The following is a 23,529-nucleotide window of genomic DNA, read 5'->3' as shown; positions in this document are numbered from 1 at the left end:
TTCCTCCATAAACTTCAGTGTAAATGTTGACTTTACCATCCAATAGAAAGTTGCTATACATTCCAAATTTCAATGGCAGTATCTTAACAGAGATCTTCTGTCTTTGTCAAAAAAATGTTGAGGGGACATCCAAGAAATAATACAAATGAAGCAATGGCAGGAGGAAGCAGGGGACTATTAGGGTGGGATGGAGGCACCAATGGCAACCTTTGAGGAGATTTTTCAGTTTGAAGTTGTTTTTCTGTGACAAATTGAGCAGCACCATCTTTAATCCTGGCAGCTGCCCGAACAGTGACGTTTCGGTGGAAGAGGCTGCATTTGCACATGTGCTAGTACTGCATCACCTATTGGTTGTGTTGTCAGCAAACGCAGCCAAAAAAAAAAGGCTAACTGGCCTGTATCTTGTTTTTGCTCTAACTCATCTCCTGAACAGCAGCTTTATGTTTGCTGCCTTCCAATCCTTGGGAATTGTTCTAGAATCGAAGAAATTACAGAATATCATAACCAAAACATCCACCATCTCTGCAGCTACCTCTTAAAATCCTAGGATGCAGGTTGTTAGGTCTGGGGAATGTCTTGCCACTTAGTCACACTAATTTCTCCAGGACTACTTCTTTAATTAGAGATTTCTTTAAGTTCCTCATTCTTGCTAGACCCTTGATTTCCCATAATTGCCAGAATTTGTCACTTCTGTGAAGACAGATTCACAGTAGTAATGTTCCTGTTATTTTCTTATCCACCGTTATTTCACCTGTCTGCTTCTGATGGGCTCACCTTTACTCTCACTAATCTCTTCTCATTTACATACCTATAGAAATGTTTACAATTGGTTTGTGTCTCTTACTTTACTCATTCTTTCCTCAATTTCTTGGTCCTCCTTTGCTGAATTCTAAAATTCTCCAGCTTACCACTCTTAAGCAACGTTTGAGCCTCCTCCTTTGATCAAATACTATCTTTAACTCCTCTTGTTAAAGGATTAGGTTTGTATATTCAGCATTAACCATCCTGCTACACAGATAGAAACTCCAATTCCCTTCCTATCCAAGGACTATGATTGAACTAAGTGGGGGTGGGGGGGTGACAGGAAAGAAATTCTTTGGAGTAACAGAATTTGTAAGCCTTAAATTCTGACCAATGAAAGTTTTCTCTTCAATGTTGTTTTAATCACTCTAAATCAGCAAACAGGAGTCATTACAGAAAACAAGCTGTTGCAAACCTTAAAGATAATCCTCTTCCCTCAAGGCACAAGTCTTTATCTTCAGTTTGCATTTCACAGTCGTCAGGTGCTTGTTTTTTTCCATGGTTTCCAGGCAGGTTGACCTGTGAACCTTGATGTTTCTTGCCAGTCAGTTGGCAGTAAATATCCAAAAGACGATCTATTACCATTTCCAGGCTTGGATACCGGTTTACTAACACCTGGAAACAAGTTTAACATTGTAAACATTGAAAGAAACCAAGATATGTGTTTTAGAACCAGAAACAAAGTATTCAAAAATCCTCCAACACAATAAAAAAAATGTGCATTCTGTCTCTAAGTGGCATCCTGCAGTGAAGATAGTTGGTTATCTGCTGCTTTCAGACAGACTAATTGCACAGTTCATATTATTTCACAGAAATATACCTGATATCCAGATGCCTTTTATCCAAAAAAAATCAGCTTGCCCAAGACAATATGCATCAATGCATTTAACATTTGAAACAACCAAATAGGAATTAAAATATATCCAAAGGGATTAATTTTCCCTAACATTTCCTGAAGTTTGTGCAGATTATGTCAAAGGATCTGCTGTGAAAGGGCCTACTTTTGTATAGATTACTTCTAACCTTTCTCCTTACTTCCTTTAGTGAGGTTATTTTCCATATTTGTTCATGGGATGAGTGTTGCTGGCAAGCCCAGCATTTGTTGCTCACTCTTAATTGCCTATTTAATTTAATGAACCCTTTTCATTTTATATCTAGCTTCAGCATTGAACACACTCAAGGTCAGACAAAAGAAAAGAACAGATGCAGTTATGTGTTGGTCTTATTAACCTGGCAGGTTTCAATGAAACAAATTACAACCAGAATAAAGAGTTAGGATTAATAGTCTTTACTCAGATTAAAGAAAGTTGCAGGTGCTCTATGCAGAGTCCACTTCTGTTTTCACTATATAATGATTTAGACTTGGCATAGAGAGCATTGTATTAATGTGCTAAGACAGTTCAGGGTTTGGGCTGTATAAACCAGTAAATTTGTGCAAGACTTTAACAGATATGCTAGCAGAATGTGCAGAAACACATCTGGGACATAAAATTTCATGTGGAGCAGTGAAGTGATGCATTCTGGGAAGGCAGACAAGGAACAGGAGCATAGATTAAAGGGACATACTTAAGGATATGGATGAGTCAAGAAGAAGAGGATTAAACACCATTTCTTGAAAATGCAAGCACAGGTTAATAAAGCAATGAGGCAATAGGCCCATATTTATAAAGGCTCAACAGGGTGAAACATTGGACAAAAAGGTTATGATCAATTTGTATATGAAAATGGCAAGGTCAAAATTACCATTTCACATGCAGTTTTGGACACTACTATAAAACTGATAATCAAGACTTATCTCTGGCTGGGGAGTCAGTGATGAGGAATCATCAATTTAAAAGTCATTAATGGGTGCAAGGTTAGAAGAAACCTTTTTATACAGTTATTAAAAAGGATGGAATGGAGACCGAAACCATTCCATCATTTATAAAAGGAAAATAGATGAACAAAAATACAGAGCCATGAGGAGTGAGAATGGCAGTGGGATTAGCTTTGAATTTTTCAAAGAGTCAGCACAGACACTCTGGGGTGAATGGTCTCCAAACAGGTATAGCCCCATTTGTACAGCAGGATGCATCATGGATGTGCCTGCAAATGTAAAGTGGTGCAGGAGGACTCAAATGCACAGTACTAGTGGCAGATAGATGCAGAACTTAGATAATGCCTGGCAGGTTAAGACATCATGATGCACAAAGAAGTTTGGAGAATTAGATGCACTACACTTGTCACCAGAGTACAACTTAATTTTTCTTTGAAGGGACAGGGGTGGCAGGGGGATAATGATGATAGGCTCAGTAGAAATCAAAACAGTAAATTGACGAAAGCAAATGTTTCAAGTAAAATAAACTCACTTCTTTCAGTTCTGCCCTGTTCATGTTGTCCAACTGGATTTTGGTCCAGAGTTTGTCCAGCAATGTTGCATGACTGTTCTGTTGTCTATACCAACCAGCGCTGCTGCTGAATAACCTAGAAAGGTTACATACAAACTCAGTGACTTTCAGTCAAAGAAAGAAAAATTAGTTCAAGTGTCAGCACTTGGCACAATTCGATTTCAGCTGTCATTCAAATATCCTATTGCATAGCAGTTTCTCTTCAGCAATAAATCACAGCAAAGCAGTTTTGCCTTGTCCTAACTAGACCAAGTACATATAGGCTAGCTAAAGTGCCTGGCATAGATCTGTCCACATTTCTACTCAATACAAAATATACAAGAGTACATCCAGTGTCAAGTTACTAAATGCAGGACCTTCAGCAAAAGTTCCTGCTTCCAAGAGTGCTTTTCTTAAAAAAAACTAGAATTCTGCAAAGATGTGCGTGAAGAATGCCCACTGTAAACAAGCAGATACTAGAATGACCATTTTCTCTACCATACCTGAAAACAATCCTCTCACCATAAAGATCACTGTTCCAAGTGGTGGGGGCAGAACACCTGACAAAATCCTCAACAGCTTGGACTCAAGCTACCCATCACTCAGTGAAGAATGATGAAATGGCAAATTGCTTACAGGTTTTACATTTGGAGGATGGTGTAGAAATGGAAATTTAAAATAACAAATGGCATAAATAGATTTATTTCAAGCTCCAGATTACACAGTCCTCTGAACAGAACATATGGTTCAAGCAATAATAGAAACATGGGAGTAGACTTTCAAATTGTCAACTAAGAGTTAAACTGCCGTTGCAGATCAGCTGCCTGTGAAAGAAACTGCCCAATTTTCAGCAATTTCATAAGCAGATCTCCAATCCCAGTTTCACACTTGAGCAACAAGTTGAAAATATTACCCACTATATTTTGTTTTAAGCAATATTCAAAATCTGGTTTGTTGCATTAGTATACTAGTCTCCCCAAATAATTGGGACAACACTTATTTGTAGTGCCTAACCTTCGAGTAGCAAAAAATTGGAATCCAGGTGCTGCCTTTATGCAATCACCACGACCGGGAATCAGGAGCTCTCCAGTCTCCAGGAGAGGTATCAGCACCGATATCTGCAATGCAGGAGGCATTATGACAGTCAAATAAAGAACCCACTGAGGAAAAAGTAAAGTATCCACACCAATATGCAACTAAGTGATAACTGAAGTTATGTATTTCATTATATGCTTTAACACTTTCGCATCACACTACTGAAACTTCTGTTGAAAAACTAAGCTAGTTGTAATTATTGGCAAACTCGGATTTGAATGTCACCATTGTTTTGTATTTGCTTTAACAAGTTTTTTTAAAAATTACTCATTTAGAATAGGCCCAATTTGAGGAATATGCTGAACATGCAGTTCAGACTCATGAGGTAGCTAGTGCATCCCGAAGGATTGGACATACCCACAATCAACTAAGCATAAAACCCAAAAAAAGATAGAAGTCTTGCAACAAATCTGCCAATGGCAGTAGTATACAGAACATAGATCCATAATTATTTATTCCACTGTACTCAATAATCATCTACTCAGTATAAAACTGGCTTGTTGATTTGTTATAAGAATGATCACCTTCACTTATGCAGCATACAAACAACACTGTAGCCTTGCAATGCATACATTATAACTTGGACAATTTTATATTAAAATCATGGTTTAACACAACTATGTTAATACTCCAAGGGAATACATACTACATCTAAAGGCGCATAGTCAATGTCCTCCAAGAGGAGCCAATATCCATTGGTTACTGCTTGAGTCAAGGATCCAGGCTGCCAAACAAACTCCCCTGGAACATCCGCACAGCGATACATTCCCAGCAACATCTAAAATGTACAAATAAATAAGTTTGAAACAGAATTTAAGAAGTGATTCATTGTTAAAACATGCAACTCCCTGTACCCTCAAAAAAAAAGTGTCACTAAAGTTAGGTTAGATACAGACAAGAAAGGACACTGAAGTAAAAGTTAGGAAACAAAATCAATCTAATGTAAGTTTATGGTGACATCTGCAGATAGTCTAAGGTACAGACTAATCATTCATTAAGCAGTTCGAGGGGAAGTCAAATGTTGCTCTCAAATTCATAGCTTTTTGTGGGGGTGGGGAGGGGGGGGTGGAGAGAGAAGAGGGGGAGAGAAGGAAGCAAGATGACAGGAAAGAAAAAAAAAAGAGGGCAAGGCAGATAATCTGCAGTGCTACCGGGCATTCCTAGTCCCAGTGGCAAGAGCTGTTGGAGCCAACTACCTGCTTGCTCTTAGCTGAAGCATTCATTCTTGTAAACTGAATTGTATGAAAATGAAAACAATGTTACAGCATTGGGCTGTGCTACAATACAAGATTGCACCCAAGATTCCCTATAAACTGGGCTGCCAATTACAGCCAAGGAAAAATTAAAAAGGAAAAAATCTTAAGCTATTTATAATGGACTTTCAGACAGTCAGGCCGGCATCAATAAGAACCTGGAAACAAACAAAACTCCACTGCTTCCTTTTCTTAAAGAAAATAGGAATTTACATATTTCATACCTTGCTATCAGTCTGGTCTCCGAGTTGTACTTTAAGAAATTCAGGTGGCTTCTGTCGACCTGTAAGTGCTGCTAAATATTCTACTAAAGCAGTTTTACCACAACCGATCGGTCCTTCCAGCAGTACAGCATTCTGGGACACCACTGCCATCGCCAAGTTGTGCAGATAACGGTGGGTGGAAGCTACGAACACAAGGGCCTTACTGATGCACTGAGAAAGGAAAAAAAGTACTGTCAAAAATAGCAATTCTTTTGAAATGTAAAAAGCTGCTTACTACCTAACTGCATTTAGTGAAAGTAGCATTAGATTACAAAGAGCTGGAGTGACAACTTGCTGCACCAAGAAAAAAAGTCTGATTTCACAACTCTAGAAAGTTCAGACAAAGTTGCATTCTACTGATCGTCCATAAAATTGTTAAATTTCAAAATGAATGGCATTCAATTGCCAAACTCCTCAAAAAATCTAAGCTGTTACCATTTGTCAATGTACATAGGTCGGCCTCAATTACTATCCAAAAATGAATTTGCAACAGTAAACACAAATGCAATATTTTAATGCCCAAATTAGAATTCTTATTCATTTATACAATTGATAGCTTATCCAAGAGAAACTGTAAATTTACATTCGGCACAGAATTTCACTGTGCTAATGGTGTTATTGCCCAGGTGCCTGATCTGCATCCTATTATTAGAGAAAGGAAAAACTGGACAAAAGGTTCTACACCTCCTAGCTATCCAGTGACCTGGACTGCTTCAGAACCTGGGTAAGAAGTCAGGGAGTAAAACGTTTTCCTTTCAGTCAAGTTCATAACATTAGAAAGAGGGATAGGGGACTCTAGGATGAATTTGGAAGGCAGAACTGCAAGCGATCCGAGATTAACAAGGTATTCAGGGAATGTGTGTCGGAGGGCAGAATCTCTCAAGTGCACGATGGCAGAGCTCAAGGACCAACTCGCTACATTCTAGAATTGAGGAGTTTCAGAATTACATGTCCCTGTCAATTTTAGGGAGTTACATATTTACAGTTAGAGGATGCAGAAAGTGACAGCAAGTACAAGCAAACCATTGGCTCTTTTAGGTATCCACAGCTGTGGACAGCTTCAGGGAAGCCAGCAGTGACCTGGAGGATGATAGACTGGATCAACACTGTTACTGATGAAATAGATGATCTAAGGAGTAGAGGGGAAAAGTACAAAGACAAATATGGCAGTAGTTGCATTAAAATATTCCAGAGCTGCAAACATCTTGCTTTGCAGCCCAGACAGAGTCCTACATGGTCAGTCATTTTGCTGGCACCAGGATGATGATAACACAGTAGCTATGCAAATCTTTAGTAAGGGAAAGTCAGTGGTCACAGTTCACATAGGGACCAATGGCATAGGCAAGCATAGATTGAAGGTCCTAAATTCAAAAAGGATCTCTGAAGTAACAGACTTCGGTTTACTACTGATGCCACAGTGGACATCAAAAGGATAAAATAGGGTTAAACGGGTAAATGTGCATTACGCACAAAGTACAAGGGAAGAGTTGAGACTTTTGGTGCACCAGGGAGTGCGCTAGGACAGGGAGAAGTTTTTAAACATGGAACAACCTTCATCTGAGCCATAGTGGCACCAATATACTGGTGGGGAGAGTCAATAAAGCACTACACATGTATTTAAACTAGTATGGTGGGGAAGGCACTGAAAGAGGAGGAAACAGATAGGATAGAAACTACACAGTAAGCACATAAAATGTAAGGAATTTAGTGTAAGTTAGAAAGAATAAAAGGAGAGTCTCATTTTTACTATAAAAATCAAGAAATTATATTTCCACTGGTCAGTACCTGGAACGGATAATTTTAAGATCAATCACCCGAAGAAATCATATCTAAAAAAAGACGGCTATTGTGTGGAATTCCCTATTAGAAACTGAATCCATAATAGCTTTTAAAGTAAAGTCAATTAATAATTGCAAAAGGAGCCGTTTGAAAGGGATTAAATGGCCATCTATGGCACACAGTCATGTTAGATCAAATGACCTTCAGTGCTAGAAAACCATGAACCTATCAGCTCTAAGTGTAGGAACAGTAGGGAGGAGTAAAGGGGAGTGGAGGCAGGTGTTTTAAAATAATGCACACAAACGCTTGAAGCATTGAGAAAGTTATATTGTAATTGGAATAGATAAATCCCTCAGATTTAGGACTTCTGCTGGACAGTCCATGTATGATTCTGTCAGCCGAGAACAGGATTGGGACCAGCTGCCATTTTTCTGGTGCTTAAATAACCTCCTGAGGCTCACACAAAAACTGCCACTTCAAAAAAGGTAACAGAATGCAACTTTCCCTCTGGAACCACACTCAAAAGTTACAATCAGAAGATGGGAGAGCAAAAAAAAATTGAAGTCAGCTAACTTCACAGGCACTCAACGTTGGATCTTGCTAGTCTGTGATTCAGTACCACATTGGTTATTTATTTATCTACAAAGCTGCCTCAGAATCTCCAAATACACACAACTGCAGCATTAACCAGGTTAGTTGTTAACTTTAATGCTTTCGACTATGTCAATTTTTTGACTCAGGTGAAGACTAATGTAAAGCCTCTGTGATGATGTTATTCATTGTTCAGTATGGATTGGCCTCATTAAAGATCCCAAAATACTTAAGTTGAAAAAAAAAGTACAATTCTAAAATAAATGTTTAACCTGGTCCTGATGGATGAATTGTTTCCGTGGTAACACTATTCCACATACAGCAACAACGTTCTCAGACAGATCTCTAGACATTATGTGCCCTTGTGTACATTTTAATTGTTTTTCTTTCTGCCACAGTGCTGTCTTAGAATTTGTCAGAATCAAGGCCTTCTCCACATTGAGGAACAGATCATCTTCCAACAACCTGTGAAGCAAAATTCATTTTTTTTCAATTATAGAAAGTGGCATAACATGTAAATCCAAGTTTCACATCAGTAGGGGTATTAAAATCAGACATAAAAATGAAAGTAGGCAGAAACATAAGCAAAGCTCCTTTACACTGTTCAAAATAAAACAATTGTGAATTTGAATCAACATAGCAATAATGCTTCAATCAGAACAGCCAAAATTTGTATACAGTGCATATGCATACACTCCACCACTGTAGGTCTCTACTGTTTTGCATCGTTTTAAATCTGGATATTCTGTCCTCAAAGCACAAAATTAAGCCTGAATCAAAGTTACTGATCAAATTATGCTGTCTCAGTATATGACAGAGAAGTTGTCACTAATATCAGAAGTCCCAATTATTAAGACCACAAGCTTTATTTACAATACTCCAGTATGTTCGACTATTGTTCCAGTCTGCTAGTATGGTTTTGGTGCAGTGTAAAAAAAAACCTATTGCAATAACAAATCAATTGGCATCAATATCATACTTGTCCAATATATAAAAAAGTAAATTTCGATAACCTGCTACATTACAAATTCCAAATGAGTGGCTAATCAAGAGTTAAGTCACCAAAAGCAGAGTTCTGTGCATTGAGTGCACATGCCAATACCACTCAGTGTAAGCAGGCAGTACTAAGTATATACTAGCTTGTACCACTCACTGCTTGGTGCAATATAATTTGGGCACAAATCAAAGCGACAAGTTTGTCTTTTGTTAAAGATGATTAAATTAGCAAATGTGTGGCCAAATCCAAAGAGTGAGACACGTGGACTAGTGTATCAAACAACTCAGGATGGTTACCTCCCCTGCCAGAGGAAAGAAAAAAAAGCAAATCATGCCAAGTTTGTTGGCGAGAAAAGTCCTTAAGTAAATATTCAAAGAGCTGATCAAAAAGCTTCTTACAGGAATGCTCCTGAGGCCAGTGAGATTAAATGACATTTTCTACTGCCCGAGTTTAAAACTTGTCCACATTTGAAAATGTTTCATAAGAACCTTTCAGGGAGATCATTGCCTTTAACAATCACACGTACAGGTTACATGTGTCTGCAATACACAAACATTTGCCATTGAATTCCTAGTTCGCTCTCGAGTGCCAGAGACCCAGTTTCATTAATGAATCTTGCTGCATTGTTATATAAAATATACCACTGACCAGCACACAATTATAAAGTTCCAAATAACATTCTTAACTTTATATGGTGGCAGAAGTAACAAAACACAAAAACTTCCAACTGATTCAAAAAGGATTAAGCTTTTTAAGCCAACTGTCCAAAAACTCAAATATCTTAAGAATCTGATGTCATTCACCAATTCACAACCAAAAGCGTTCACTTGAAAGACTTAAATGCCATCTAGCAGTTGGAGCAAATTGCTTTCAGTTTATTTGATTTAACGTCGGCACAAACTTACTGTAGTCTGAAATTTGTCAGTTCTTCTGTAGCAAGAATCTTCTTGAAGAAATGGTTCTTCTGTTCGTCACTCATGTTTGTTACAACAGCAAGACATCTAGCTGTGTACCTAAAAGAAAAACATGGTTTATATACAATATTCCAGCAAGCAAATGCACTAAGCTGTAGTCATGCTCACACGAGGAACAGTTAAGAACTCAAGTAAATTGCAACAATTATGAACTGTAAAAAAAAATGAACTGATGAAGTAAACTCCAAAGAAATGGACACATTTCAGTTGCAGACAAGATGGAGTAAGAGGTTAAGCGATCTCTCCTGTACTGCAAATATACACAGTGACTGTTGGAAACTAAAACCATCATCACGTCGGGACTAGTCCTGGGGAAGGCACATTAAAATGCTAAATAGTCCATTTAATGCTAAATGGCTCCTATTGAGAATTGGGTTGACAACAGCCTTCACTGACAGGGAGACGAGATTCAAAGCCAAGATAATAGGTGGGACATAACACCACTTCATCAAAATGAGCCACATTCAAACTCCATTATGTATCAATGGTCACACAAAGATATTGTGTGAACACACCAGGGGAGAGCATCTATGGTCACCTGAATGAAACCCAGCCCGATTTTTTTTTTTTAAAAAGAGCTTTCTGAAAGACAGAATGAGAAAGCCAGTCAGCCAGAAAGTTGAAAAAAATCCACCCACAAAGAGAACCCTGCCTGTATCATTAAACCACAGAGGCTGAGACTGCAAAGCAGACTTTAAACTCGCCACCCAAGAAACCAGAATAGGATTTCTCCCCACCGACTGAGTCTTAAAAGGAATCTGCAATACTTCAGTGAACCAAGAAAAGGAACACTAGGCCTGCCCCGCTGTTTAAAAACTTCCTCCCGGAAAACCCAGCAGGTTTCAAAGTAAACTCTTTTACAACAAATCGGATTGAAATGCATGTTATCCTCCAATCTCTTCTTTGCGCCCGTGCATGTGTGAGTGGGTGAGGTTGTGAATATTTTTAGGTATTGGTTAGTTATCTATTTTTTTTAAACCTACAAGGAAACCTGTCATTTGTTTATTTGACCTCACTCAGGGACTAGAATATTTTTTTAAATACTGTATCAATCGAGAGGTAAAAGTGGAAATCATCCACACCATCTCCCTGCTGTCTGTAACACTGTCGAGATCAGACAGGAATCAGGTTTACCACCAAATGGCCAGCCATGAGGAATATTTCCTACTTTTGTTTCTGCTGTAAATCCCATGTATAGTGCATTTGGAAATCCAAAGTGTAGGATAGCTTTCATTAACAAGGGAGCTACAAAGAATGTTACACGACAGACTACAATGCATCAAAAGGATTCTGTAAAGCCAGGATTACAATAAGCGTAAATAATTTCAACACAAGATAAATTTGTAGTGATACTGTTAGGACAAAAGATTAAGCGAAAAATTTGTCTCAGCACTTAGTATTCATCTGTGTCCAGATGTCATAAAGCATCCGTCTCTTGTATCGGACAGATCTCTGCCTGAAGTTACTTGTTTACGAAATCGAGTGATTACTTGTGATTTTTTGAAGTCAATGTTGTACTCCATGGTGTAACGCCTTCATGTTTGGACACCAGTGTCAGACAGAGTATGCAGAGTTACACTACTTTCACAAATTTTCCCATTTCCTCACATGAGACTGGCGGGACTGCCATTCTGTTGCTGAATTCAGGTCGGTGGGGGGGTACATTTTGTGCTGTGGGACCACTGTCCACTAGAAATTTGATCAACTGACTATTCAGCTGGCTGACATTCATCTCATCACTAGTTTAAATTTAAAACCAAATTACATAATGGTCTTTCACTTCTGTGAACACCACCAAATCTTCTAAGTCAAGTGATTTTCTATTTTCTTCTCTTTTGAGGGTTCTCTAACACACCTCAACAGCAGAAAGCTACTGACTCATACCAATGCAGACTCTACAGATACCAGAGGTTTGGGCAGATGAACTCAGGACAAATAGTCTGATATTTCCACCCTCCCTCCAGAGAAGTACTTTGTCTTTTAAAACCTCTAAACTGCCTGACAGAGATCATGCCCTCATTGCTTGAGGAATCAGTGAAAAACTGGCTGCCTGCACCCAACCGCTCTCCCAAACTTTTTAAGCCCTCACACTCAACACTGCAGAAAAGCATCTACAATTTTTCTAATGGTTTAGTTTCCAATTATTGAATAGCTCACCACGAATGGGATCATTTAATCAAATTTTCAATGCAGTGACTAAAATGATAAATTCTAAGTGGTGAAGAACAAGAATTTTTGAACGTTAGCAATAAAAAGAACCATGGGGATTTCTGCATTCGAGGACTGAAATGTTATTCAATAATTAACAATTTTATTTTAATTACCACCTCAATAGGTTGAATACCTGTGTTTAACAGTTATGGAGTCTTATACATACCAACGGACCAAGGTATCATGACTTCTCAACAATGGAATGCATACACTCCAATCCCATAATTCACTGAACATTATCCAGTTTTCCTTCAGAAGTCGGCATGTTGCACTCATGAGGTCTCGGAGTTTCATGCGCTTTCGACCATATCGGACTGTACTGGAATCTGAACTCTCCAAAAGCAGCCTCTGAAATACTGGTGGAGAATCTTTAAAGTATCTGAGTGCAAACCTTCAGGAGAAAAACAGGTTACAAAAGTTACAAATTAAATTCATTAATGTACTATTACACCCAAAAATAAACTCCCATTCATTCCCTGAAAAAGTCTATAAACTGCACGAGAGCCAGTCACATGAGGAGTCAAGATGGCGCATGACTTGGAAGAGAGCTGGGAGGTGCTGCCATTCCCATATGCCTGCTGCCCTTGTCCTTCTGGGTTGCTGCAGGTTATGGGTTTGGAAGGTGCTGCAGTGTATCTTGTAGTTGGTATACACCGCAGCCACCGTGGTGGTGGATGGGGTGACAATCAAGCAGGCCGTTTTGTCTGGATGATGTTGAGCTGAGTATTTTTGGAGCTGCACTCATCCAGTCAAGTAGAGAGTATTTCATCCTGACTTGCACCTTGTAGGATGGTGGAAAGGCTTTGCAGAATCACTCACAGCAGCATACCCAGCCTCTACTGTGGCTTCAAGAGCAGGTCATTTATTGTGCGCCAGCACTTAGTTTTTATTTATTGTGGCTGGTCCAGTTAGGTTTCTGGTTAATGGTGACCCACCCAGGATCTTGATGGCCTAGATTCAAAGGAGGTAATGCCATCGAATGCCAAAGGGAGGTGGTTAGACTCTATTGTTGCAGGTGGTCATTGTCTGGCACAAATGTTACTTGCCCAAGCCAGAATGTTGTCCTGATCTTGCTACATGCAGGCAGGGACTGCTTCATTATCGGAGGAGTTGCAAATGGAACTGACCACTGAATTAGCACACAGCCCCATTTCTGACCTTGTGGAGGGAAGATCATTAATGAAGTAGCTGAAAATGGTTGGACCTAGGACACTACCCTGAGGAACTCTTGCAGTAATGCCCGCGGTCTGAGATGGTTGTGATTATTGGAAGCCAATCATCATCTTTTGTGCTCGGTATAACTCCAACTAGTGGAGTGCTTTTCCCTCAGAATCCCATTGACTTCAATATTATTGTGGTTATCAAGGAGCCCTACTCAGTCAAATGCTGCCTTGATGTCAAAGGCAGTCACTCTCTCCTGTGGAATTCAGCTGTTTTGTCCACATTTGTACAAAGACTGGCATAAGTTCTGAAGCCAAGTTGTCCTGATGAAAACTAAACTGAGCATTAGCGGGCAGGTTACTGTTAAGTGCCACTCGATGGAAGCTGTTGTCGACAGTGCGATCAGTTGGCTGATGGGGCAGTAATTGGCCAGAATGGATCTGTCCTTTTTGTGAAGTGGACATACTTGGGCAATTTTCTACATTGTCAAGTAGATGCCAGTAGTGTAGTGATACTGGAACAGCTTGGTTAGTTGTTGGAGGCATGGTTAGTTGTGGAACACAAGTCTTTAGTACTACAGCTGGGATGTTGTCAGGGCCCAGAATCAAAATTACTACAGCACAGGAGGCCACAATTTGGCCCATCTTGTTTGCACCAGCTCTCTGAATGAGCAATTCACTTAGTACCACTCCCCCACCTTCTGCCCATAACCCTGCACATTTTTCCTTTTCATAAAAGGAGTCTAATTCCCTTTTGAATGCTTCAATTGAACCTGCCTCCATCACAATTTCAGGCAGTATATTCCAAACCTTAACCACTCGCTGCCTGAAAAAGTTTTTCCTTATGTCACTTTTGCTTCTCTTACCAATTACTTTAAATCTGTGCCCTCTCGTTCTCAATCCATTTACGAGTGGGAACAGTTTCTCCCTATCTACTCTCCAAACCCCTCATGATTTTGAACACCTCTATCAAATCACCTCTCAGCCTTCTCTTCTCCAAGGAAAACAGTCCTAACTTCTCCAATCTATCATCATAACTGAAGTTCCTCATTCCTGGAGCCATTCTTGTGAATCTTTCCTAAAGTGTGGTGCCCAGAACTGGACACAACACTCCAGCCGAGGCCAAACCAGCATCTTATACAAGTTCAACATAACCTCCTTGCTCTTGTACTCTATGCCTTCAATAATAAAGCCAAGGATGCTGTTTGCTTTATTAACCACACTCAAATCTGTCCTTCCTGTACCCCTCGTCTTGTATTATCTCTCCACATTCTTCCTACCAAAATGAATCACTTCATATTTCTCCACATTGAACTTGATTTGCCACTTGTCCACCCATTCCACCAAATTTGCTATGCCCAGATCTGTTGCAGTATCCAATGTGCTGAGCTTATCACTTGCTATCATGTGGAGTAAAATGAATTGGCTGAAGGCTGGCTTTTGTGATGGTGGTGTCCGCAGGAGGCAGCAGTGATGGTTTATCCAGCTGAAGATGGTGTCAAGTCTTTATGTGCTGGGTTTTGCCATTCATCGAGGATGGAGATGTTTACAGGGCCTGCTACTCACGTTAGTCATTTAATTGTCCACCACTATTCTGAACTGAATGTTGTTGCAGCAGTTCAAGAAGGCTCACCACCCACCTTCAAGGGCAATTAGGGATGGTCAATAAATGCTGGCCTTGGCAGTGACACCCACAATCTGAGAATGAATCTTTAAAAACCCAAATCAAAAAATGGGTACAAGAACATATATGTTTTTGTTCATTATTGACATCTTGCTCTCCTCTACAATCACCTCATTCTAATGCACAGGTGGATATTTCTATCTGCAATTCAAAATGAAGTATCATACATTTGCATGCCAATAGATGCCAGAGATGAAAAATTAGCTACTGCCAAGTACTTCGTTTGTTTATGCTTGAATGTTAGCACACAGTGGCTGCAAGGTACGTAGTGCTGGGATTGCATTGGAATCCAAATGCAGATTGTGTCAATGATTCTTTTTGGAAAGTGCATGCATGCAGGTATCACCCAGCAACATGATGGGCTTCAGTAGAAGCACTTATGTTGAAAAGTCTGCCAAGATTCTGTAGGCACACAAAAGAATAGCCACTTGTGTGTGGCACCACAGAGCAGCAAGACCCCAGTGAAACTAACAGTCACTATCAGTGGGAAAAAAATTGTTAATTGATGAGTTCTGTAATTTTATTTGCAAGTTAATACATGATCTGGTTCCATACTACAGAAACTTGAACAGCTTGGTTCTACAAGCTCCAGAGCTACAAGAGGAATGACTTACGAAATGACATCAGGGCTGATATCAAGAAGCTTGCTCATTGCCACACACAATCTCTCGTGTAGATCATGGTTGAACACAACTCCTTTAATCATTTGAACATTGCGTTCAAGAAGATCCAATAGCAAAGGCCTGAGATGGCGTCCAATCAGCAGTGTGCACTCTTTATCCAACAGTAGCTGGGCAAAGGCATTAAGGATACACTGGCGATCCTGCTTGTTCCAAACCTGGAATATTTCAAAGAGAGAAAGAGCGACAGAGTCAGAGACTTTTGTTGATCATTAGAATAGATCAGTCTACTCAACATAATCTTGAATTTTGACTTTTCAGCCTCAGCTCTCAACCCTGAAAGTGAATGCCACAGCCTCTAAAGTTTCTCCTGCCCTCTGTTCTACATCTTACACCCATAGTCTTTCATTCTTGAACCCCCAAGTCCTGCTTCTATCCTGCCCTATTCTTCCATAATTTTGAGCACTATCATATTGTCATGTACCCTGCATTATACTAACAAAAAGCCTCATTTTTTAAAATCTTTCTTCATATTTGACAAAAATTTGTATTTCTTCATAAACAGACAGCATCGTAGTGAACCTACTTTGTATCCTCTCCTAAGCTTCCTTACCCTTCAGATAATGGATAATATTTTAGGGTCTTCTACATATTCATCATGACTGTAGTGCTTAAATTCTATGCCTCGTGATCAGACCTGGAATTCCATTAGGTTTTTGTTTAAAAATGGCCTCATCAACTCAAGATGCTGCCTTGAAATGTCCCATGAATCTGCCCTTTAAAATCCTCCTTCTTTCACAACACTTCAACACCGCCACCCCCCCACCCCCAAACCAATTCCCCAGGAATCAGCAAAATAACTCAATGTTGGCAGAGGCCTCCTCAAGTTAGACCCATGTTGCCCATTCTACCCTTCCCTCCATACTCAAGAGATGTGTCAGTGGTCCAAACCCCATGTTCCAGTCTCCACTTCTGCCAAATTACATTCCCTCAACACAGTAATGCCAAACCAAAGAACCTCACCCATTCCCCTTGACATTGTTCCAAACCCCCTGCCTTGGGACAAACTCCAGGACCATCTACAACAGCAGAGAGCCAGCCTCCTCCAGGCCCAGCAAACCTCCCTCCCCTGCATCCCCCACCAAGTACTGCTAATTACTGATATCTACCCACAAATTATAAAACTGTATCCCACCTCACTCTGCATTCAGATCCCTTTCTTTTTTTTAAAAAAAAGGGTTAATATATAGGTTAAAGGAATAAAAAAAATTTCCAAATAAGGTTGTCTCATTAAATTCAAGCACCGATTAAAAAAACCCAAACAGAGAAAAGACCTGCAGTTATATAGCGCCTTTCACAACCAGATGTCTCAAAGTGCTTTACAGCCAATTACATTTTGAAGTGTAGTTATGTTGTAATGCACACAGCAGACTCCAACAAACAGCAATGTAATAATGACCAGATAATCTGTTTTTGTGATGTTGATTGAGGGTTGAATACCGGCCAAGACACCAGGAATAACTTCACTGCTGTTCTTCAAAATAATACCATGGGATCATTTACATCCACTCAAACAAGCAAACAGGGCCTCAGTTTAACACCGCATCCAAAAGATGGCATCTCCGACAGTGCAGCACTCTCAGTAGACACTGGAGCGTCAGTCTTGATTTTTTGGGCTCAAGCCCTAGAGTGGGACTTGAACCCAGACCCTTTTGACTCAGAGAGGCGAGAGTGCTACCGATTGAAATTTAACTTATTCAGTCAGTGGCCCTGGCATAAAAGTAGCAAATCCCGACTCTGGGAACACCTCAGGTATAACGGGAAAATATTGTGAACAAGGCCAATAATCCAATCTCTGAGTGACAACTGTGGCATCCCTCCTGCAGTACCTGAAGGAAATGGAAGGCACTGTAGAAGCACAACGTTACTTTCTTGCAATCGTTTGCAAATTATTTGCCTAATAAATCAGCCACAATTACAGCATCATCTACCTAAACACCGCGTCAGTGAACAAGCCAAGCGTAAGTGGTGTCAGGTTGGGAGAAGCTGTGGGGGTGACCGACCCCCAGCCTTGGGCCAAGCTCTCACTCACCTGTTTGGCCAAGTACTTGCTCAGCTCGCTGCGGCTCTTGTCGCTTAACTTGGCGATCAGTGCAAGGGAGGATAACTGAAACTGCAAGTCCTCCATCCTGGCAGCGACCCTGGGGCAGGTTCCAGGACAATGTGTGTGGGTGAAGTGGGAGGAAAGTTAACCAGACAGCAGCATGTTCCAGCAGCTCCTGTTTCAGCTTCAACTGCAACACATTCACACGTGGAAGAGACTAAAAGAAACACTTCCGGGGCACATGCATATTTAAAACTGAATAACCTCCCCAAAGCAGCTTTCACTGCCTCGGCTGCACTAATTGGTACAATTAGCCTTGCAAACAAACAAGCAAAGTAACTGAAACAAATGTTCATTTGCAAAACATTCAGACTTACAATTGGGCAGCATTAAAAAAAAAAGCTACAGATATTGCATTTTAACATGCCATTTATACAACTTTTTCTTGCATTATGTCTGCCAAAAAAATTCAAATTATCACCGACTAGAAATATCTTCACCATACGTGTGTGTGTGAGACACCATCCACATGGAGATCTTCCTCAACTTTGCACATGAAGCAATAACTTTATTTTTATAACTTTTTTATATCGTTAATATTCTGAATTGCTGTAAATGTAAAACTGTAATTGACATGACAATTGTGAAACGGAAGGGTTGGGAAGAAACTCATGACAGTATTGAAGGAAACTGATCTCCCTTGCAATGTTTGTATTTTTTGGTGCTGTTTGGAAACTGTTTGGCAATGTAATTTTTACAGATTTTTATGAATAAAGTATATTTTGGAAATAAAAAAAAAATTTGAAGACTTTCCACACGAAACATTAGCACCATAGAAAATGTAACTCATAGTTTGTTTTGCTGAAATATTGTGACAGACATAGACTAGTAGTCAAACTAGAAGTTAACAATCAGGGGCACTGAGTCTTTGAAGAGGAGTCAAACAATGCCTTTTTGGAATATGCATAGAATTACATAGAGATTACAAGACAGAAACAGACGGTTTGGGTAAATGAGTCCATCCATGTTGCTGTTTATCCTCTGCACAAACAGTAGTCCTATTTCCCTGTGAATTCAAGAGTGTGGAGAGATCCTGCCTAATCTTATCCCCTTCCGGTGGAATTTCTCATTGGCTAAAACAGCACTTTATAGGTCCAGGATGAGCGAGACTCATGATGGTGAGCTTGTTGGGGGTGCGAGGAGGTTGCTCTGGCTGCCTGCCTCTCTTCCATGGCATTGTCCCCGGAGAGGGAGCATTCTCTGTCTGCTAGTATGCCTGATGCCTTAACGAGCTGGCACCACAGGGTATAGAGGCAATAGATGATATCCACAATCACATTATTTAATTATTCATTGTGCATTTTGCTGTATTGTACATAGTTATTATTGTTTGTTTCATGTCTGTGGTGTCGTAAGGCATTTGCTTAGTTTTTGTTCTAATCTGGCGACATTGGGGCAATGCAGTTTCACCCCTACAGGTATTTTCTTTTAAAGGCCTATTTCCCTGTGCCCAGCCTGTTCCCAAATCCCTCATTCCCCTTTTCTTAAATCACCTATCTTACCTATTCTTAAAGGTTGAATTGGTTTATGAATTTGAACCAGCAAATGTTCCACGGAGAATCTTCATTTACAGATATTCTGCCATATTATTACTCATTTAAGCAAAAGCTCACTTATTTTGATTTATTCTGATGTATTTTATTCTCAAAAAGAGAAACATGGCCCCTCACCTTTAAATAGGTGTGTGATCTGTCTCACAGGTGCTAATCATAAATGTCAGTCTAACTAAATTGCTCAGTAAATACAGACCAGCTGGGTTATGTTGATAAATGCCTGCTGTATAGTGACACAAGTTAGGCTACAGTACTTCCAACCACCAGAGGAGTTGCTGTGCCTCCCAACTCTGCAGTGGCCTTGCATCAACAAAAGATTTAGACTCAAACTTGTTTGCTCATATTCTGGTAATATATTTGTTGTTCGTCTTCACCACTACCAAAACATTGACCCCTTGATTAGGGATGGCTCCATGGGTACTGATTAATCTCCAGTATCTCGCTTGTGAATGAGCCTTAACAGTGAGTGGTGGTGAACTATACTATCATGGAGGGTCATGACAGTCAAGCCCAACCTTAGTCTCATCCTACACTTCGCAAGATTTGATCATGGGTCACAGATTACTCAAAAAGGTCAAGGAATCACAAGCTGTTTTATTGAGGAGCAACAGTCCAAATACAACACATAATCAGAACAGACGTAATAGACATATGACCCATAAAAGGAGAACAGTTTACTGCCCCAGATTGGTCAAATGGACAGATGACAAGGCAGAACAGTTTGATCTTTGCAGCCTGCAGTAATGGTCTCTTCTTCAGTCATCTCTCGTGCTGGCTGAGGTGTTAAGCCAAAGCTAGTGTGGATCCACCTCGGGGAGCTGTCCTCCATCTGCCGTCCTTCCCTTCTCGACTGCCCATTTATATATCATATTTTAGAGGCCAATAGATACCTCACATCAATCATTCATTTAATTACATTGATTTATTCAATTGTCCAATTACAGGGTAATAGCTGCCCAAGGTGGACCCCTCCTAACCTAGGTTTCAGCCCCATGAGGTCATTCCTTCACTTATCTCTTGTATGGACATCTTGTTGCCTTCTCCCAGACAATCTGTTTAGATATGCAGATCCTTCCTCAACCTCTTATCAGGCCCAGCTATGCCCACACAAAGGCCTGTTTCTATGTTATGTCCTTGGCCACATAACAGGCCCTTCCGAAAATCCTCATTTAACATGAGCAACATTGTCCTGTGTCAGCTCTGGCAGACTGCCAAGGAATTTCCCTTAACTAGCTTATGATTCTATAACACCATTATTTCTTACAACTCGCTACTATGGGGATTGGATCAGGCAAATAACATAGATGCATTTCAGGGGAAGCTAGATAAGTACATGAGCGAGAAAATAATAGACTGATAGGGTGAGATGACTTAGGATGGGAGGAGGCTCGTGGGGAGCATCAACACCAACATAGCCCAGTTGAGCCCAATGGCCTGTTTTGCTGCTGTAAATTTTACATAATACATCCAGGTCTACTTTCCCTCACTTTCCTACAGATACTGAAACCAATTTTAGTTTCTCCACCCTAAGATCAGCTTGCTCAGCATAGAGGAGAAATAAAATCTGGAATTTTCCTGGGCCATTTGGCTGAACCAACCCCTGAATAAACTCACTGGTTAAGATTTTAATTCATTCATCAACCCATTAAGGGGAGACAGTGGCATAACAGGAGATTAATAGAACATGTCTGGCCCCGATTTTTTTTGGCCTGTGATATGTTCCCCCTCTCTTCCCTGCTCCAAATCCTAAAACTACCCCTGATAGACCTCACAATTTTTTATATTGATTGATTGTTCCTTTGTATCGGAGGAGCTAATGTGCATGACTGCCTGAGACAGGTCAGGGACAAATTGCTTTTTTTAATCCATACATCCCCTGGATCAATAATATGTTGATGCCCCTTTATGATATAGTTACAAATAGGTGAAAAGACACACAGGTAAAATGCCAACTAGCCCACTGAGACTGTCCCAAATAGTCATGATGCAACTATCCATCATAACCCCAGTGTGCCATTAGACAGGTGTCATGTACTAGGAGAAGCAAAAAACACACAAAAAAACTCGAGGTCAATTCAGGAGAACATATCTGGGAAATTCCCCTCTGATCCCCAAAACTGATCAAGACGAGTTGACCATGAGTTCTCCACCATCAAATCAATTAGAAATATTAACCAACAGATTTTATATTTATCCTTCAGCAAAGTTTTAAAACACCATTGTAAACTTTTATTTTCAATTTACAGTTTAATAAACAATTCTTCAAAGAGCAGAGCTATCAACATCTTATATCATTACTTGGAATCGACAGCACAGAAACAGCCTATTTGGCAAAACTGGCCTATACTGGTGTTTATAATACACCTTCCTTAGATGACCCTTTTTCATTTAACCCCATAATCAATCCATCTACTCCTTTATCCCTCATGTACGTATCCAACTGCCTCTTAAAGGATCTACTTACATCCACATAACAGTTAAGAATACATATTGGTAAGAATGCCCAGCTTGGCTGAAATAAAAACAGAAATTTCTGGAAATACACAACAGGTGAGGTAGCATCTGTGGAGAGAGAAGTAGAGATAACATTTCAGGTCTGTGACCTTTTATCAGAACTGATGATGCACAGCTTGGCTGCACCCTTGGAGAGCTAAGGCGCAGCCTGGAGATGTCGCTGCAGCCGGAGTGCTCTTGGCTCGCGGTCAACATGGTTTCCTCTTGGCGCGGGCGGCGGCTCCTTGTCGATGGACCTGGGCGGAGGTTGAGGGTGGAAGGCGCGCGGGAAGCCTCGCTCTCATCTCCCGGGACAGAGGGGCGCGAGACTGAGTGACAGCAGGGTGAGCCCGGTCTGGGCCCCAGAGAGAGCAGAGAGCCGCCACACACAGCCACTGAGCTGCGGAGGAGAGTCTGTGCTCGTAGCCTCCACAGTGCGCGGTAAAAAGCAACAGCGCTTTCCCCCTCATTTATTTTGAGTTGGAACAGTGTGTCTGTGTGTTTTCATTTGGCTTCAGTGTATTAGAAAAGTAACCAACCGACAGAGATCAATATCCCACCCTGTGTCGCCCCCCCCAAACCCACCCTACACTGATCCCCCCCCCCAACCCACCCTACACCGCCCCCCCAACTCACCTTTCACTGCCCACCCCACCCTACACTGACCCGCCCTACACCCCCCAAACCCACCCTACACTGACCCCCCCGCAACTCACCCTTCACCACCCTCCCAACTCACCCTTAACTGCCCACCCCACACACCCCCAATCCATCCTACACAGCCCCCCCCCCCCAATCCGCTCTACACCGCCCCTCAACCCACTCTACCCTACACCCCTCCAACCCACCCTACACCTTCACTCTCTCCCACCCTGCACCTCCACCCCCTTGCACCATTCCCTCCACATCCCACCCTGCATGTCTCTTTTCTCTTCCCCCCCCCCCCCTCATCCCACCCTGCACCATCTGTCACCCCGCCCCCATCCCACCTTGCACTGTCTCCCCACCCCGGTTGTGCTGTAAGCGTTCACTCAAACTAATTTGATATATACAATATGATGGGACTTGGATTCATTGACACCATAATTGGAACATTGAGTTTTAAAAGTTGCCATTTGTGTTTGTTTATGTTGTATTTATTTGCTATGTTTTGATGCCTGACTGAAGGGTTTTTCCAGGCTGTAGTTGTCGTTCTTTTTAAAGGGTGGGCAGTTACTTTTTTTTTCTCGGCATTAACAAGTTGTATGATATTGAGGTCTAGGCTTTAGTACACATTCCATTGTTCACCCCCTACCTTTACTCTGAATACTAGAGTACAGTTCTGTCAGTATTTGCAGCCAAGCTCCAGGAGCTGCTAGATAGTGTTTAGAAGCAGGAACTATAAGCTGATTTTATTTTGCCTCCTTGGTGTATTGCTGTTCTATGTGACTAACATGGGACAGAATGGAAATCAAACGTCTGCGATTCCATTTTTGTATTCCTGCTCTACACTGTAATTGTCCACTGAGCCATCTGGAAAATGAGC

General features: G+C 40.8%; 2 protein-coding genes across 2 annotated transcripts in view; one reads left to right on the top strand and one right to left on the bottom strand.

The window, feature by feature from the left end:
- The window catches only part of mdn1 (midasin AAA ATPase 1), a 201,664-nt gene extending 183,569 nt beyond the window's left edge, over positions 1-18,095 (bottom strand). Inside the window, exons 1-10 of the mRNA XM_068026518.1 lie at positions 17,887-18,095; positions 15,789-16,012; positions 12,497-12,721; positions 10,051-10,158; positions 8,421-8,613; positions 5,740-5,949; positions 4,909-5,040; positions 4,182-4,285; positions 3,150-3,264; positions 1,217-1,416 (exon numbers count right to left, since the gene is read on the bottom strand). Of these exons, the coding sequence (XP_067882619.1) occupies positions 1,217-1,416; positions 3,150-3,264; positions 4,182-4,285; positions 4,909-5,040; positions 5,740-5,949; positions 8,421-8,613; positions 10,051-10,158; positions 12,497-12,721; positions 15,789-16,012; positions 17,887-17,982 (1,607 nt within the window). The 5' untranslated portion in view covers positions 17,983-18,095. The remainder of the gene's footprint in view (positions 1-1,216; positions 1,417-3,149; positions 3,265-4,181; positions 4,286-4,908; positions 5,041-5,739; positions 5,950-8,420; positions 8,614-10,050; positions 10,159-12,496; positions 12,722-15,788; positions 16,013-17,886) is intronic.
- A 4,172-nt stretch (positions 18,096-22,267) lies between these two features.
- casp8ap2 (caspase 8 associated protein 2) overlaps positions 22,268-23,529 on the top strand; it is a 51,113-nt gene continuing 49,851 nt past the window's right edge. The window contains exon 1 of the mRNA XM_068026487.1: positions 22,268-22,445. The gene's annotated coding sequence lies outside the window, so the exon portion shown is untranslated. The remainder of the gene's footprint in view (positions 22,446-23,529) is intronic.

This window comes from Heterodontus francisci, chromosome 3 (genome assembly GCF_036365525.1).
Source record: "Heterodontus francisci isolate sHetFra1 chromosome 3, sHetFra1.hap1, whole genome shotgun sequence".
NCBI lineage: Eukaryota > Metazoa > Chordata > Chondrichthyes > Heterodontiformes > Heterodontidae > Heterodontus > Heterodontus francisci.
Note: the sequence above shows the minus strand (reverse complement) of the source record. Positions and strands in the feature narration are given on the sequence as shown.